At 45.1% G+C, this 14,575-nt stretch overlaps 1 protein-coding gene across 3 annotated transcripts in view; it reads right to left on the reverse strand.

Annotated features, from left to right (window-relative positions):
- LOC126320407 (solute carrier family 35 member G1-like) overlaps positions 1–14,575 on the reverse strand; it is a 445,673-nt gene that overhangs the window by 40,626 nt on the left and 390,472 nt on the right. For all 3 annotated transcript variants that reach the window (XM_049993996.1, XM_049993924.1, XM_049994043.1), the window contains one exon: positions 1,632–1,919. In XM_049993996.1, coding sequence (XP_049849953.1) covers positions 1,632–1,919 — 288 coding nt within the window. The remainder of the gene's footprint in view (positions 1–1,631; positions 1,920–14,575) is intronic.

Below are 14,575 nucleotides of genomic sequence, written 5' to 3' on the forward strand. Positions count from 1 at the left end.
GTAGCCATGAAATAGGGATTTTCCCATACGACCATTTCACGTGTGTACGGCTAATATCAGGAATCGGGTAAAACATCAAATGTCCTACATCTCTGCGGTCTGAAAAAGAACCTGCAACAATGGGACCAGTGACGACTGATGAGAATCGTTACAACGTAACAGAAATGCAACCTTTCCGCAAATTGCTGGAGATTTCAATGCCGTGTCAACGTGCGAACCATTCAACAAAACATAATCGATATGGGCCTTCGGAGCCGAAGAACTACCCGTGTACCCTTGATGACTGCACGATACAAAGCTTTACGCCTCACCTGGGCCTGTCAACACTGGCATTTTACTGTTGATGACTGGAATAATGTTGCCCGGTTGGTCGATTCTCGTTTCAAACTGTATTGACCGGATGGGCGTGTACGGGTGTGGAGACAACCTGATGAATCCAAGGACCCTGCATGTCAACAGTGAACTGTTCAAGCTGGTGAAGGCTCTGTAATGGTGTGTGGTGTCTGCTGTTGGAGTGATAATGGACCCTTGATATGTCTAGATACGACTCTCACGGGTGACATGTACATAAGCGTCCTGTCTGATCACCAGCATCCATTCACGTCCATCGTGCATTGCGACGGACTTGGGTAATTCCAGTAGGATAGTGCAAACGTCCAGAACTGCTACAGAATGGCTCCAGGAACATTCTTCTGTATCTAAACACTTCCGCTGGTCACCAGACTCCCCGTACATGACCATTATTGAGCATATCTAGGATGCCTTGTAACGCAATGTTCAGAAAAGATCCCTGTGCGTGTCAGGATGTGGCTGAGGCGGAAGTGGGGTCTAAAAAAGAAAAAGTCTTAATTTTTGAACTCCAGTCGGCAAACTGCCTACCGTTTATTGAGAAAACATTTACTGATTGACCTAGCCGGAGTACATTATGTGAGTTTTGCGGCCCTAAGGCGCAAACAGATTGAGCCGGGGCTCGAAAAGTGCATGGAGGCAACCGTCGGGGGCCTATCAGCAAAAGAGGGCGAACCACACGCCTCGTTCGCGCAGCTCGGCGCGGTGGGCGCTCACACGTGATCTCCTGGACCTTTCTGATTGGCTGCTGTAGGAGCTCTGCCTAGGCAAGCGACGTTTCCCTAAGCGTCACCCCGTCAGCAGAAAGGTTGTTCGTTCGTCGAGCACGTGAACAAGCCGTGAGATACCGGCAAATACTGGAAAAATCTGATGTGTCGCCAACCCAGGGCCCGTGCACGGCTTTGTGAAGATCCATTGCCATCCATAGCTCATGCATTTTTTTTAAAAAAATCCTTTTTCTTTTGTTGAAAATGAAGGACTCCCGTACTCAATCTGTCAACACCTATACAATCCCCATCCCCTCGTACTCTTACAGATTTATGGACAGCCCTGCTGGATTCATGGTGTCAGTTTCCTCCGGCACTATTTCAGACATTAGGAGAGTCCATTCCACATTGGTACTTCCGTACGCTTGTGTTGACCCTACATGGTATTAGGCAGGTATACCAGTTTCCTTGGCTCTTCAGTGTACTTCGGAAAATACAGAGCTCTGAAAGCGAACGAGTCATTTATAGTAGGCTCGTAGGAGAGCGACTGGCGAATGCAGAGGGAGGTGTGCTTACCTTAGCGGGCAGCATGGGCTGCCACTTGTTGCCGTTGACGCGCGACGTCGGTGTCCTCGTCGGGGTGGGCGGCGCGGGCGGTCCCAGGGGCGGCACGGCGGCCGCCAGGCCGGTGGGCGGCGCCAGCGTGGCGAGCGGCAGGCCGTGGGCGGCGGCATACGAGGGCGGCGGGTCGCGCAGCAGCAGCGGCTGCGACTCGGCGTCGGCGCCGCTGGCGTGCAGGGAGGACACCTCCACGGCCGAGATCACCTGCTCGTGGCCGAGGCCGCCGCCCAGCAGCGACACCACCTGCCCGGACAAGCAGGGCCGCTATCATCCCAGCTACATGTGCGCTCTTAAAATAACTAGGGTCACCTTGGTGTGGCAGTAGCGTCTTGGACTACTACTGAGAGCTTTTCGATCCCTGTCACTAAGTTGCAAAAATATCGTCAGCAATCATGGCCAAAGACTTTGGCATCTTCATTCTGCCAGTAACCTTGTCAGACGGGGCCGAATTGTGAACACAGCTGTGGGGCATACTTTAGTCCTTGTGTAGAAAACTGGCCTTAATAAACGAAAGGATCAGCAGTGAACAACGCTTTGAAGATGTAGAAGGCAATGGAACCCATTGCATTAAAGACACGTAATGGGCCTCCAGAACACCTATGGCCTGTGAATGAAAAGTGACTTGACGATCTCCCCATTGGCATAAGATTCTGGATTAGCCTATCTGCATAAACGATCTTTTGAATAGGGTGGATAGCAATGTACAGCTGTTCGCTAATGATGCTGTGGTGTTCGGGAAGTGACTGTAGGAGGATACAAGATATCTTGGACAGGATTTGTGATTGGTGTAAAGAATGGCAGCTAAATCTAGATATAGATAAATGTAAATTCATGCAGATGAATAGGAAAAATAATCCCGTGATGTTTGAATACTCCATTATTAGTGTAGCGCTTGACAGAGTCACGTCGATTAAATATTTGAGCGTAACATTGCAGAGCGATATGAAGTGGGACAAGCATGTAATGGCAGCTGTGGGGAAGGCGGATAGTCGTCTTCGGTTCATTGGAAGAATTGTGGGAACATATGGTTCATCTGTAAAGGTGACCGCTTATAGAACGCTGGTGCGACCTATTCTTGAGTACTGCTCGAGCGTTTGGGATCCCTATCAGGTCGGATTTACGGAGGACATAGGAGCAATTCAGAGGCGGGCTGCTAGATTTGTTACTGGTGGGTTTGATCATCACGCGAGTGTTGCGCAAATGCTTTAGGAACTCGGGTGGGAGTCTCTAGAGGAAAGGACGCGTTCTTTTCGTGAATCGCTACTGAGGAAATTTAGAGAACCAGCATTTGAGGCTGACTGCAGTACAATTTTACTGCTCCGAACTTACATTTTGCGGAAAGACCACAAAGATAAGAGGGATTAGGGCTCGTACAGAGGCATATAGGCAGTCATTTTTCCCTCGTTCTGTTTGGGAGTCGAACAGGGAGAGAAGATGCTAGTTGTGGTACGCGGTACCCTCCGCCACGCACCGTGTGGTGGATTGCGGAGTATGTATGTAGGATGTAGATGTAGTGTCCCATTTGTATCTCTGGGACTGCCAAGGGGAAGGTAAACAGTAACATTCTAAGAATGTTAGTGTGGCATGCCAGAAGTGTGAAAGTGGTAGGAAAGCTAGATAAATCCCATAAGATAATGCTAAATCTTTAAACAAGATACCGTGGGGGTTACTCAAGTAAAATGGAAATACTCAGACAAATGTACAATATTATCAATTTATGCAGAAAATGGTGTAATGCGTGTAAGATTTGCTGTGCTTATCCACAAGACATATGGCCCATAACTGAAAAATAGTCGTTATGATCTCTCCACTGATATAATATTCTCGATTATTCTTCCATTTGGATCTCTGGGACTGCAGAGAGGAAGGTGATAAGGGGAAAAACAATAATCTACAAAACAGTAACATTCTAACCCTATAAGTGTGAAGTGTCAGAAGTGTGAAAGTCGTAGGAAAGCTAGAAAAAACTGAAAAGGGATGTAGTATCATTGCCACAGATACTACTAGAACGCCTCGCCAACACAAGGTTGGCAAACCGTCGCTTACCGAGCACAGCGCACTCTAGCGGGCTGTGCAGCTCGACGGAACTGGAGTGTGCCTCGTTCTCTTCTTAGCTACATTTCAACCTACGCAGACGCACTTCATAATCGGCCCTCTGCCAGTCCTGTAATGTTTGCATTGATTCTCTGAAGAGGGCCCATCAGGCTTAGTCTCTGAGAACATGTTGTATTAGTTCATGGTATTCCATGTTACGATTGTCAGTTCATAGCCGCAGCTGCAGTCCTACAAAATACTGAAGATAAGTAATTTCATTGTACTATGTGTTTCTTGAATAATAATCCTTCTCTCTAACAGTGTGCCGTGCCGCATATTATTGCACCCTGGACTCCTTCAGCTCCTGTCAACTCGCCCTCCTACTTACTTACATTTAGTAACGAGCTGAAAACACCCACGCGTTTTGTGCTACTAAACAGCGAGACACAATAAGGGCATGTTGAGTCTTAAACTAGATACGGTTGGGTTAAACTAGATACAGTGTAGTTCGGCAAGTAAAATGGGAAGAAGGCTGACCCGTAGTAAAGTTAGCTTTGAGGAGCGCGCCGCAGCGCGTAGCGTGAAGCAGTCGTCCTCCGTTTTCTGGCGGTGGCAACGATGTCGCAATTGAAAGTTTCCCTCTAGCGGGAAAGGGGTAAAGAGGGCTGTTCGCTTGGGTTTAAGGAGTGGCTGTATGGGCTCTCGTGAGAGTTGGCAGTCGGGGCATTAAGAAGCGACTTCTCTGCCGGTGCTAGAGGGACAGCACGCAGACCGCGTCATCAGCGTAAGCAACGCGAGCAGCGGCTCCGTGGTATGGGGCGTTAACCGCTCGCCGAGAAAGGAATCTTCCTGCGCGTGGGTTCACAAGGGTCCTAATCTACAGTTCGGCCATATGCTGTCGACCACGAGGAGGTTCTGAAAATCGACGCTCCTTCCTGCATCCTTTGAAACGGCTGGCAGCGGGCGGCTCGGCAGAGCATTTGGAGGTGCTGCGTTGGTTCAGTCCTGAGAGTCGTAACGCTCCAGAAGTTGAGTATTGATTGTTAATAGATTTTTATGAAATTTAATTCAATTTAGTTATTCTTGTTCATTATACCAGACGTATTTTTGGGGGTTTCCCGCCATTAAGTCTCGTCTGCCCACCCGCGGGAAGGTGGTAATATTAGAAAAGGTGGTCCGTTCGCCCACTTTTGAGGATGAAAGGGAAGGAATCAGAGCAAATCTGTGGTTCGGATTGCTTCTTTCCACTTTCAGCTTACCTACGGGTTTATTCGACTGTCTGCCTCTGCCATGTCTGTGAAAGTCTAAGGCACCAACGACTGTACTGTATAAAATGCAAGGCACTAGGACGCCTGCCATAACTAGTATTACTAGATTCACGTGTAAAAGGTACTCTAAGAAAGAAGAAAACTTCCTTTTGCCTCGTGGTAAGAACTAGACAACTGCATAACGAATTCCTGCTCATCTGGAAGCTGTAACTTACGTAAATTTGTGTTTATGTATATTTGGCTATAATTAATCAAGGTTGTTAATGTACGCCGTAGTGGATTTTTTTATATTGTTCCTAGTCAGCAAAAACTGTTGTGTTTTTCCAATTCAGTACCTTTTAAGGTTTGTACTCAACGTGCTTACGTGTTTTATACGGGTTGTTGGTTATTAGTGTGTTTACTTGCCATGCAAAATTTCACCATTTCATTACGGATAGAAATTGTTGCCTTGAAAGGAGAATGTTGTAAAAGTTCGCAAGTCCCACCTGGCGAGCGTGTGTGTTTGCCGTAAGTTACTTGGCGAAATTTGTGAAATTTGTTTTTATGTATTCTAGAAATGTTAATGTTATTAAGTGTGAGTGTCCCCCAGTGTTCATGACTCATGCGTTTTGGTTTTTCTATTTTGAGAACTTTTGTAAACAGGATTGTCCTTACATGTTGCAGACAAGTTAGATTCTGCGCCATTTAATGAATAGAGTGAACTTTACCTGTAATTTAGGTGAGCTTGAAATATTCTACAGCGTCGCGTTGTATACGTTAAATTTCTTGCCTGTAGTTGCCTTGTACTGGCGTGAAATTTTTTATAATAATTTAAAGGTCCTTTCCTATCGTAAATTATGACTTATTTGTTAAATGATTGTTGGATTTATTTAAAAATATCATAAAGTCTTGCACCAAATTTGAATAACAAAATGTTACTGAAAATTGTTTGTAATTTCACCAGTTATTCCCAGCACCTACTTCCACTTTACATTTTGTGTATTCATTGAGATTAATAACCTTTGGCGAACCAGTAGTAACTTTACAGTTCAAAGGTAACGATTTTTGATCAGACAAATGTACATAGTATCAATTTACGCATCAAATGGCGTAGTGGGTGCAAGATTTGCTGTGCATATTAGTGTGAACTATTAAGTGATAGTGTTATTCTAACAGAATCAAAGGTAAAGCAATACCAATGATAATGCCTGAAGGATACAGCACCAGTAGTGCAAATGGCATTTCAGCACACACTGCATTGTTTCCAGGTTTTGTGTTTCAGCTACCTCTCACATCCCCTCCCGGCACAGATGCCAAATTGATTCCAGATTCATGCCAAGGTCAATGCCACCCCATTCCCTTTCCCACCTACCAACCCCTCTCCACACTTGTAGGAGTGGGTAGGGGCGAATTTCACCTTGATCTTGGAAGCAATCTCGAATAAATTTCGCGACAGTGAGAGAGGGGGGGGGGGGGGGGGATGTGTGACATGCAAGAGAGGTAGATGAGACACGAAATCTGGCAACAGCTCAGAGTGCACTGAATCGCTCCAGACCCACTATTTATCTGCTAATGTTATAAGCCGGAAATGAAGAGATAGAGAAAGTATGTTAGGACACTGAGTGGGTAACTCGTTATGTAAAAGGAGATGGAAGTCTAATGATGCTGCGAAATTGGGACGCTGTTGTATGGGAAGGAACAAAGGACATAGTCACAGTACAGTACTATCTCGATAGCAGGAATAACAGACGGGAAAGGCACCTTGAGTTCTGCAATGAATTTAAGCTAGTAATAGTAAATGCACTGTTCAACGACCACAAGAAGAAAAGGTGCACTTGGAAATGGTTTCGATACGAGGGAAACTAAGGGTTGTATTACATCGTGGTGAAGATAGAGAATCTAGAATCAAGTGCTGGATTCTAAGACGTACGCTAAAGGAGACATAGAAGCAAATTTGTAAAGGTAAAGAGAAGGCTCAAGTATAAGAGAATCGTCAGGATCGATCATTGGGGTGTTGTTAAACGATGTGAATTATGATATTCATTTGTGTTGTCTAATGCTGTAGACAGTGCGATAGTGAATACGACAGTAGGCAGTACAACCAAAGAGGATGGACGCACATTACCTGGCGATATCGTTTATTAGGCGCCAGAGCGTTCCAGAGATGCTCAACAAACTCCTCTGCCAGGCGTCATAAGTTGTGCACTGCGTATCACGAAGTTTATTATTGAATTTTCAAGAGCATATGTTCAAAAATGGTTCAAATGTCTCTGAGCACTGTGGGACTTAACAACTGTCATCAGTCTCCTAGAACGTAGAACTAATTAAACCTAACTAACCTACGGACATCACACACATCCATGCCCGAGGCAGGATTCGAAGCTGCGACCGTAGCGGTTGAGCGGTTCCAGATATAGAGCAGACGTTGGAAGTCAAGTCGGGCAATACGTTACGAACTTTCATACTCGTAATGACCACAACAAGATAATCAAAGAAATTAGATTCGATATAGGGTGTCATTCTTCCTATTTACCAATATGGACCGGAACATGGTAGGGAGGAAATGGTAGTAGTACAAGAAGTATATGCTCCATCTCACATCGTAACGAGTAGCTGTAGCTGCAGATATGTTAGTAATGCGAACTGTTAGCGAGTGACGCTATTTTGCAAGCATGAAATGAAATGAAATTATTGTACCGTATCACTGGCGATGAGGCCACGTCCAGGGTCGCCCGGCTGCCTGGTGCAACATCTTTCTATTTGACTCCAGTCTGGTGACTTGCACGGCTTTGTGATGAGAATGGAATGAAATGAGTGGGATAACACGTACTTACCGCTCTAGAATGATAAAATCTCGGACCCGGCCGAGATTCAAACCCGAGACGCCGCGATCTAGATTACAGCTGTCAACGGATGATGTCCAAGTCTATGTTAATGCGATTGATGACATAAAAATGAACTCTATTTCTCGTTCTGTGAACCTGACCGGTGAAGCTTTTCCCGTTACGTCGCTGCTGCAGACTTAGCGAATGCCCTATGACCAACGTGTTCAACTATTCTGATAGGAAATTTTACATTTGCTCTTGGTCAGTTGTCGAAATGCCGGCCGTGGTGGTCTCGCGGTTCTAGGCGCTACAGTCTGGAATCGCGCGACTGCTATGGTCGCAGGTTCTAATCCTGCCTCGGGCATGGATGTGTGTGATGTCCTTAGGTTAGTTAGGTTTAAGTAGTTCTAAGTTCTAGGGGACTGATGACCTCAGCTATTAAGTCTCATTGTGCTCAGAGCCATTTGAACCGTTTGGAGTTGTCCAAATGCACTAATTATTCGCTCTTTTGTAGTGCGGTTTACGTTAGTTTGCTTTTCTTACGCAGTTTATCTGGTGTCTTTATTTTTAATTGTTTCTTAATTCGTGCATTTACGGCCTTTGTAAAGATATATAATAGATTAAATAATGCTGAGGGTTAACTGGAGATGGGACTGAATTTCTCTGGTGAAGCGAATTGTTCAGAACATTTTCTAATATTTGGAACGAAGTTTAAATCTGATAAAGGAGAAACAGTGCCCATGGTTCTATTCAGGAAGGGTCCTCCTGGTAGGTGCAACTACGCAGCAATGCATTGCCCACCGCCAAGTAAAGAGAATGAAATCGACATGCACCATGTTTCCCCAGTAAGTGCCACTTGGCAGCGGTATACGCTTAAGAATAATGAGTCCAGCAACCTGGCGCAGAGGAAATTCACACGAATCTTCATGTTGGAAACAATTACCGGAGACTATAACAAAATGATAGCAGGAGATGTAGACAATAGACTAATTTGATTCATATTTCTTTGACTTACGAATAGGTTAACCATATTTCGATAAAAATCAACATATTGCGTTTTCGCTCTGTGGCTTGAGATTTACTAAGATGACTTCTCCATGAAAGGAATAGGCAGCGTATTGCATAGAAACGAATTCTTTCAGCCACAAAATGCAATTTATAGGCACGTAACGACTCTCTATATGGTGGTTGGAGGTTGGAAAACATGCATGTATAGCAGCAGGCGTGAGAGCATGTCCAGCATCTCACCGAGCGAGGGGGCAAGGTGGTTGGCACACTTAAGTGGCATTCGGAAGGGCGGCAGTTCAAACCTGCGTCTGGCCATTCTGATCTAGGTTTTCCGTGACTTCCCTAAACTGCTTCAGGCAGATGTTGGAATGGTTCCTTTGAAAGGGCACGGCCAATTTGCGTCTCCATTCTTATCTAATCAGAGCTTGTGTTAACAGTCTCATTGGCGACGGGACATTAAACACTAATTTCACGGCTTCTGAACGAAAATCGGTTCCAAACCCGACAGGAATTGCTGCAGCCTATGATTGAAGGTCCGTCGTCGCCTATTAGCGAGACAACTCAGCGACGTGGACTTCATCAGTCGGTCACTTCATAAGAGGCCATTGCTCACACAGGCACGTAAAAGTGCGTCTCTTGAATGGGCTAGAAATCGTTAACATGGGCAGTAGCTGACTGGGAGAACGTAATGTGGTCTGCCCGACGAATCACATTTTTGCCTGTATTCTGATGACGCATGTCATCGAGTGTACCAAAGGCCAAATGAAACAATTCATCCTGAATGTGAATCAGATTCAAACAGGATGTGGATCTGTGATGTTTTGAGGCTGTATTGCCAGCAGGTGTGGCCGAGCGGTTCTAGGCGCTTCAGTCTGGAACCGCGCGACCGCTACGGTCGCAGGTTTAAATCCTGCCTCTGGCATGGATGTGTGTGATGTCCTTAGGTCAGTTAGGTTTAAGTAGTTCTAAGTTCTAGGGGACTGATGACCTCAGATGTTAAGTCTCATAGTGCTCAGAACCATTTGAACCATTTTTTGAGGCTGTTTTTCTTATCGTGAACTGGGCCCGCTCACTAAGGTGAGTACTAACATGAACCAGCATGTTTATTTAAGCATCGTGAATGATCATATATTGCCTTTAAGTCAATATCAGCATGGTGAGTATGCTGTTAACATCGTTATTTTCGAGATGACAACGGCAGAGTTAATTGGGGATCGGAGGATATGTGACTTGTTTGCTCAACACTCCCCCACACTACTACATCTAGACTGTTCTGAAATACAACCTGATTTGACATGTTGACATGCTGGAACAGTGTCCCCGTTATTTGGTTGAATTTCGCTGTCGGATACTTAGCGAGTGGTTTAGCCTAAATGCGACCTAGCTCCACAATCTGGTGGACTCATTTCCTAGCAGAACCCAGGCGGTTATGAAGTCCAGGGCAGTAATTACAGGGTGTTAAGTGATGTTTCTTTTCCGGTGAACTTATCTAGGATTGCTGTATGTGTCACTATTACACTGAAGCGCCAAAGAAACTAGTATAGACAGGCGTATTTAAATACAGAGATATGTAAACAGGCAGAATACGCCGCTGGCGTCGGCAATGCCAGTATTAGATAACAAGTGTCTGGTGCATCGGTTCCTGCTGTTCCAATGACAGGTTATCAAGGTTCAAGTGATTTTGAAGGTGGTGTTATCGACGGGGCACGAGCGATGGGACACAGCATCTCGGAGGTAGCGATGAAGCGGGGATTCTCACGTACGACAAATTCACGAGGGTGCCATGAATATCAGGAATCCGGTGAAGCATCAAATCTCAGACACCGCTGCAGCCGGGAATAGATCCTGCGAGAACGGGACTAACGATAACTGAAGAGAATCGTTCTACGTGACAGAAATGCAACTCTTCCGTAAATTGTTGCAGATTTCAATGCTGGGTCATCAAGTGTTAGCGTGCGAACCGTTCAACGAAACATCATCAATATGGGCTTTCGGAGCCGAAGACTGACTCGATGATTGCACGACGCGAAGCTTTACACCTCATCTGGTACCGTCATCACCGCCATTACATTGACGATGACTGGAAACATGTTGCCTGCTCAAACTAGTCTCGTTTCAAACTGTATCGATCACATGGACGTGTACGGATATGGAGACAACGATATGAATCCGGGGACCCTGCAAAACAGCAGGGCACTGTTCAAGTTGGTGAAAGCTCTGTAATGGTGTGGGGCGTGTGCAGTTGGAGTAATATGGGACTCCTGATCCGTCTAGATACAACTCTGACAGGTGAAACGTAAGAATGCATCCTGTCTGATCAGCTGGATCCATTCACGTCAATCGTGCATTCCGACGGAATTGGGCAATTCCATGAGAACGATACAACACCCCACACGTCCAGAACTGCTACAGAGTGGCTCCAGAAACAGTCTTCTGAGTTTAAACACTTCCGCTGGCCACAAAACTCCCCAGGCATGAACATTGTTGAGCATATCAGGGATTCCTTGCAGCGAGCTGCTCAGAAGAGACCTCCGCCCCCTCGTACAGCCGTGCAGGATTCCCTCCAGCACTACTTCAGACATTAGTCGATTCCATGCCACGTCGTGTTGCAGCACTTCTTCGTGCTCGCGCGGGCTCTACAAGGTATTTGGCAGATGTACCGGTTCTTTTTTTTTTCGCTTGTAAAATACAGTGTGTAATGCAATAATCTAAACTCTCTGAATTGTCACAGTAATTGTATTGAAAGCTTTGTACATAGTTCTACTTCCAGTGTACTGACATTCCTACCTTTATTTTAATATAGGGTTAGTAGCGCAGTTTAATGCTAAACTTAGAGAGATTAGCTCAAGCCGGCCGGAGTAGCCGAGCGGTTCTAGGCGCTTCAGTCTGGAACTGCGCGACCACTACAGTCGCAGGTTCGAATCCTGCCTCGGGCGTGGATGTGTGTGATGTCCTTAGGTTCGTTAGGTTTTAGTAGTTCTAAGTTCTAGGGGACTGATCACCTTCGGTGATAAGAGCCATTTGAACCATCTGATTAGGTCAAAATACCTACTATACTAGTTCAGTTTGTTTGGCTATGGCAGCTAGCTCTAAATGTGGAAAAATGTACGTTAATGCGGATGTGTGGGAAGAACAAACCTGTAACGCTGGGATACAGCGTTATGACTATCCTGCTTGGCAGAGTCACGTCGTTTAAATATCTGGGCATATCGCTGCAAAGCGATATTAAATGGAGGAAGGAGTTGAGAACTGTGGTAGGGAAGGTGAATGGTCGACTTCAGTTTATTGGGAGACTTTTAAGAAAGTGTGGTTCATTTGTAAAGGAGACTTCATACAGGACGCTGGTGCGACCAGCTCTTGAATACTGCTCGAGTGTTTGGGATGTGTACCAGGTAGGATCGAAGGAAGACGTCGAAGCAATTTAAAGGCAGGCTGCTAAATTTGTTACCGGTAGGTTGGAACAACACGCAAGTGTTACGGAAATGTTTCGGGAACGCAAATGGAAATTCCTGGAGAGAAGGCGACATTCTTTTGGAGAAACGCTACTGAGAAAATTTAGAGAACCGGCGTTTGAAGCTGACTGCCAAAAGATTCTACTACATAAGCGTAAGAACCACAAAGATACGATAACGAGAAATTAAGACTCATACAGACAGTCGTTTTTCCCTCGTCCCAATTTGTGAGTGGAACAGGAAAGGAAATGAGTAGTAGCGGCACGGGGAATCCGCCGGCAAAAGCCGCACGGTGGCCTGAGGGTTGTCTATGTAGGCATTGGTTTCGTAGCATAGTTAGAAGGACGAAGCGTTCTGTTAGTTTTTTCACACGCATGTTTATTGTAAGTGGCGTATGAAATACGGTGTAGCTGACTATCACTTTTGCTACACATTGAGATGTTAGCACGAAAACGTTATAGAAACTTTACGGCCGTGTCAGTCTGAAGAGGGAAGACTGATGTGCCCTGGCAAGACAAGATATTTTTTTTTTTTTTTCGTTACCACTCACTTTGTCACGCTGTATCGTAAGTGCTCCCTCGTGTAATTAATAAGCCGTAATGTCAGATTCTTTTCTTCTGCACCTGTAGATCAGGTTCTTTACATAACTGCGATGCAGTCGCCTCGCCATACAGGAAATCCTACAGGCTGACAGACACCTCAGCTGGACAACTGCAGTGGCTCGCTCAAGTGTCGTACTTGCTCTTTCTTTGCTTGACTCTCTTTCTTCGTCCAAGGAGAAAAACATGAAGCAAATGTTCCACTGCAAGTATCTATGTTGTGAACTGGTTTTCGAATAAGAAGGCTAAGAGCGATAACTGCTGATGGAATTATTATCTGACGAGGAAATCCATGTAAGAATAAACTACCCGCGGACGCATGGCCTTTATAAGCCTTCTGGAAAGCGCCTTTTCCACGCATAGGCATCACCTGCACTATTTGGAGAGAAACGTGGAGTTTATACCAACTGTGGCGACAAGTCGCATTTCTAGGTTCATATGGCCTTTGTGACATTGCAGCGACACGCAGACCGATCGCATAGTTGCGCAGGTGCATCAAATGGAGGCGGCCCTGTACGTTGCTGAGTGTACGGGAGACATGTGCAGCTCGCAGGCGTACTGTGGCCGATTCGCAGTGAATAGTTTTCGTCCAAAGCGCCGGGCGGGTTCATTCGTTTGTTCGGAATGGGAGCCCCATAAGTGATTTCCATGTTTCTGCCGATCAGCGATGACAGAATCGACGCGCGCACCCTGTAATATTTCTCAAACGATTTTACAGAAATTATTCGGTAAAACAAATTAATTTTTGCTTTCCTTATAGCTTTATACATCAGGTTCATGATGATGTGCCCATCATTTCGTTAATGTTCATACTTATTGAGATATTTAAGTGAAAGTAAGACACTGCGCGAAATTGGGAAAAATAAAATTGACCTCGCTATGATTTTGCATGTAGTGCATATTACATAATATGTTGTTGCATATCAAATTTAGCTAACATATTGAATTTTTCTTTAGACTTAGGTAGAGGTATCTATCTGTTACCACTCTTGAAAAAATTGATATGATGTAGCACACTCATTTGAGATCGCGCCGTGCCAGGGTTAAAGTGAAAGTGGAATATTCACAGCATTGCCGGCCGGTGTGGCCAAGCGGTTCTAGGCGCTTTAGCCGCTACGGTCGCAGGTTCGAATCCTGCCTCGGGCATGGATGTGTGTAATGTCCTTAGGTTAGTTAGGTTTAATTAGTTCTAAGTTCTAGGCGACTGATGACCTCAGATGTTAAGTCCCATAGTGCTCAGAGCCTTTTTATTCACAGCATTCCTCATATGTCATAAACGATTTCAGATACTGAAATGAAATTGTGGCATATGACAGCACGCAAGGAGGAGAATATTTTACCACATCGTTATTATGTAGAACTTCATTATCTACCGTGTTATTCCAATACCTACAGACTTTTTCGATGAAAGAATTTAATTTTTATGGGACCTCAATAGCTGGTGAAACGAGAAAGGCTATGAGTCCTGGAGCAAGGATGTTCGTTCTGGAACAACATATGTGAAGACATTACACTTTTTTGTACCGAGGATGTGGTTTTTATAAGTTACTGACTTTACTTTTCCTCAGTTCCTCACTTAATAAACCATTGTTTCAGAATTCCCTCGCAATTTCGTATGCACAACATATTAGTGAGGTGAGACAGTGTAAACTCCACTGTGTTTTGACATAAGAAGCAAATTTTGACATAGCAACTAGAGAAATGTGTAGCTTTTACTCAAAATTCCCCACTCAT

Source organism: Schistocerca gregaria, chromosome 1, assembly GCF_023897955.1.
Source record: "Schistocerca gregaria isolate iqSchGreg1 chromosome 1, iqSchGreg1.2, whole genome shotgun sequence".
Classification (NCBI taxonomy): domain Eukaryota; kingdom Metazoa; phylum Arthropoda; class Insecta; order Orthoptera; family Acrididae; genus Schistocerca; species Schistocerca gregaria.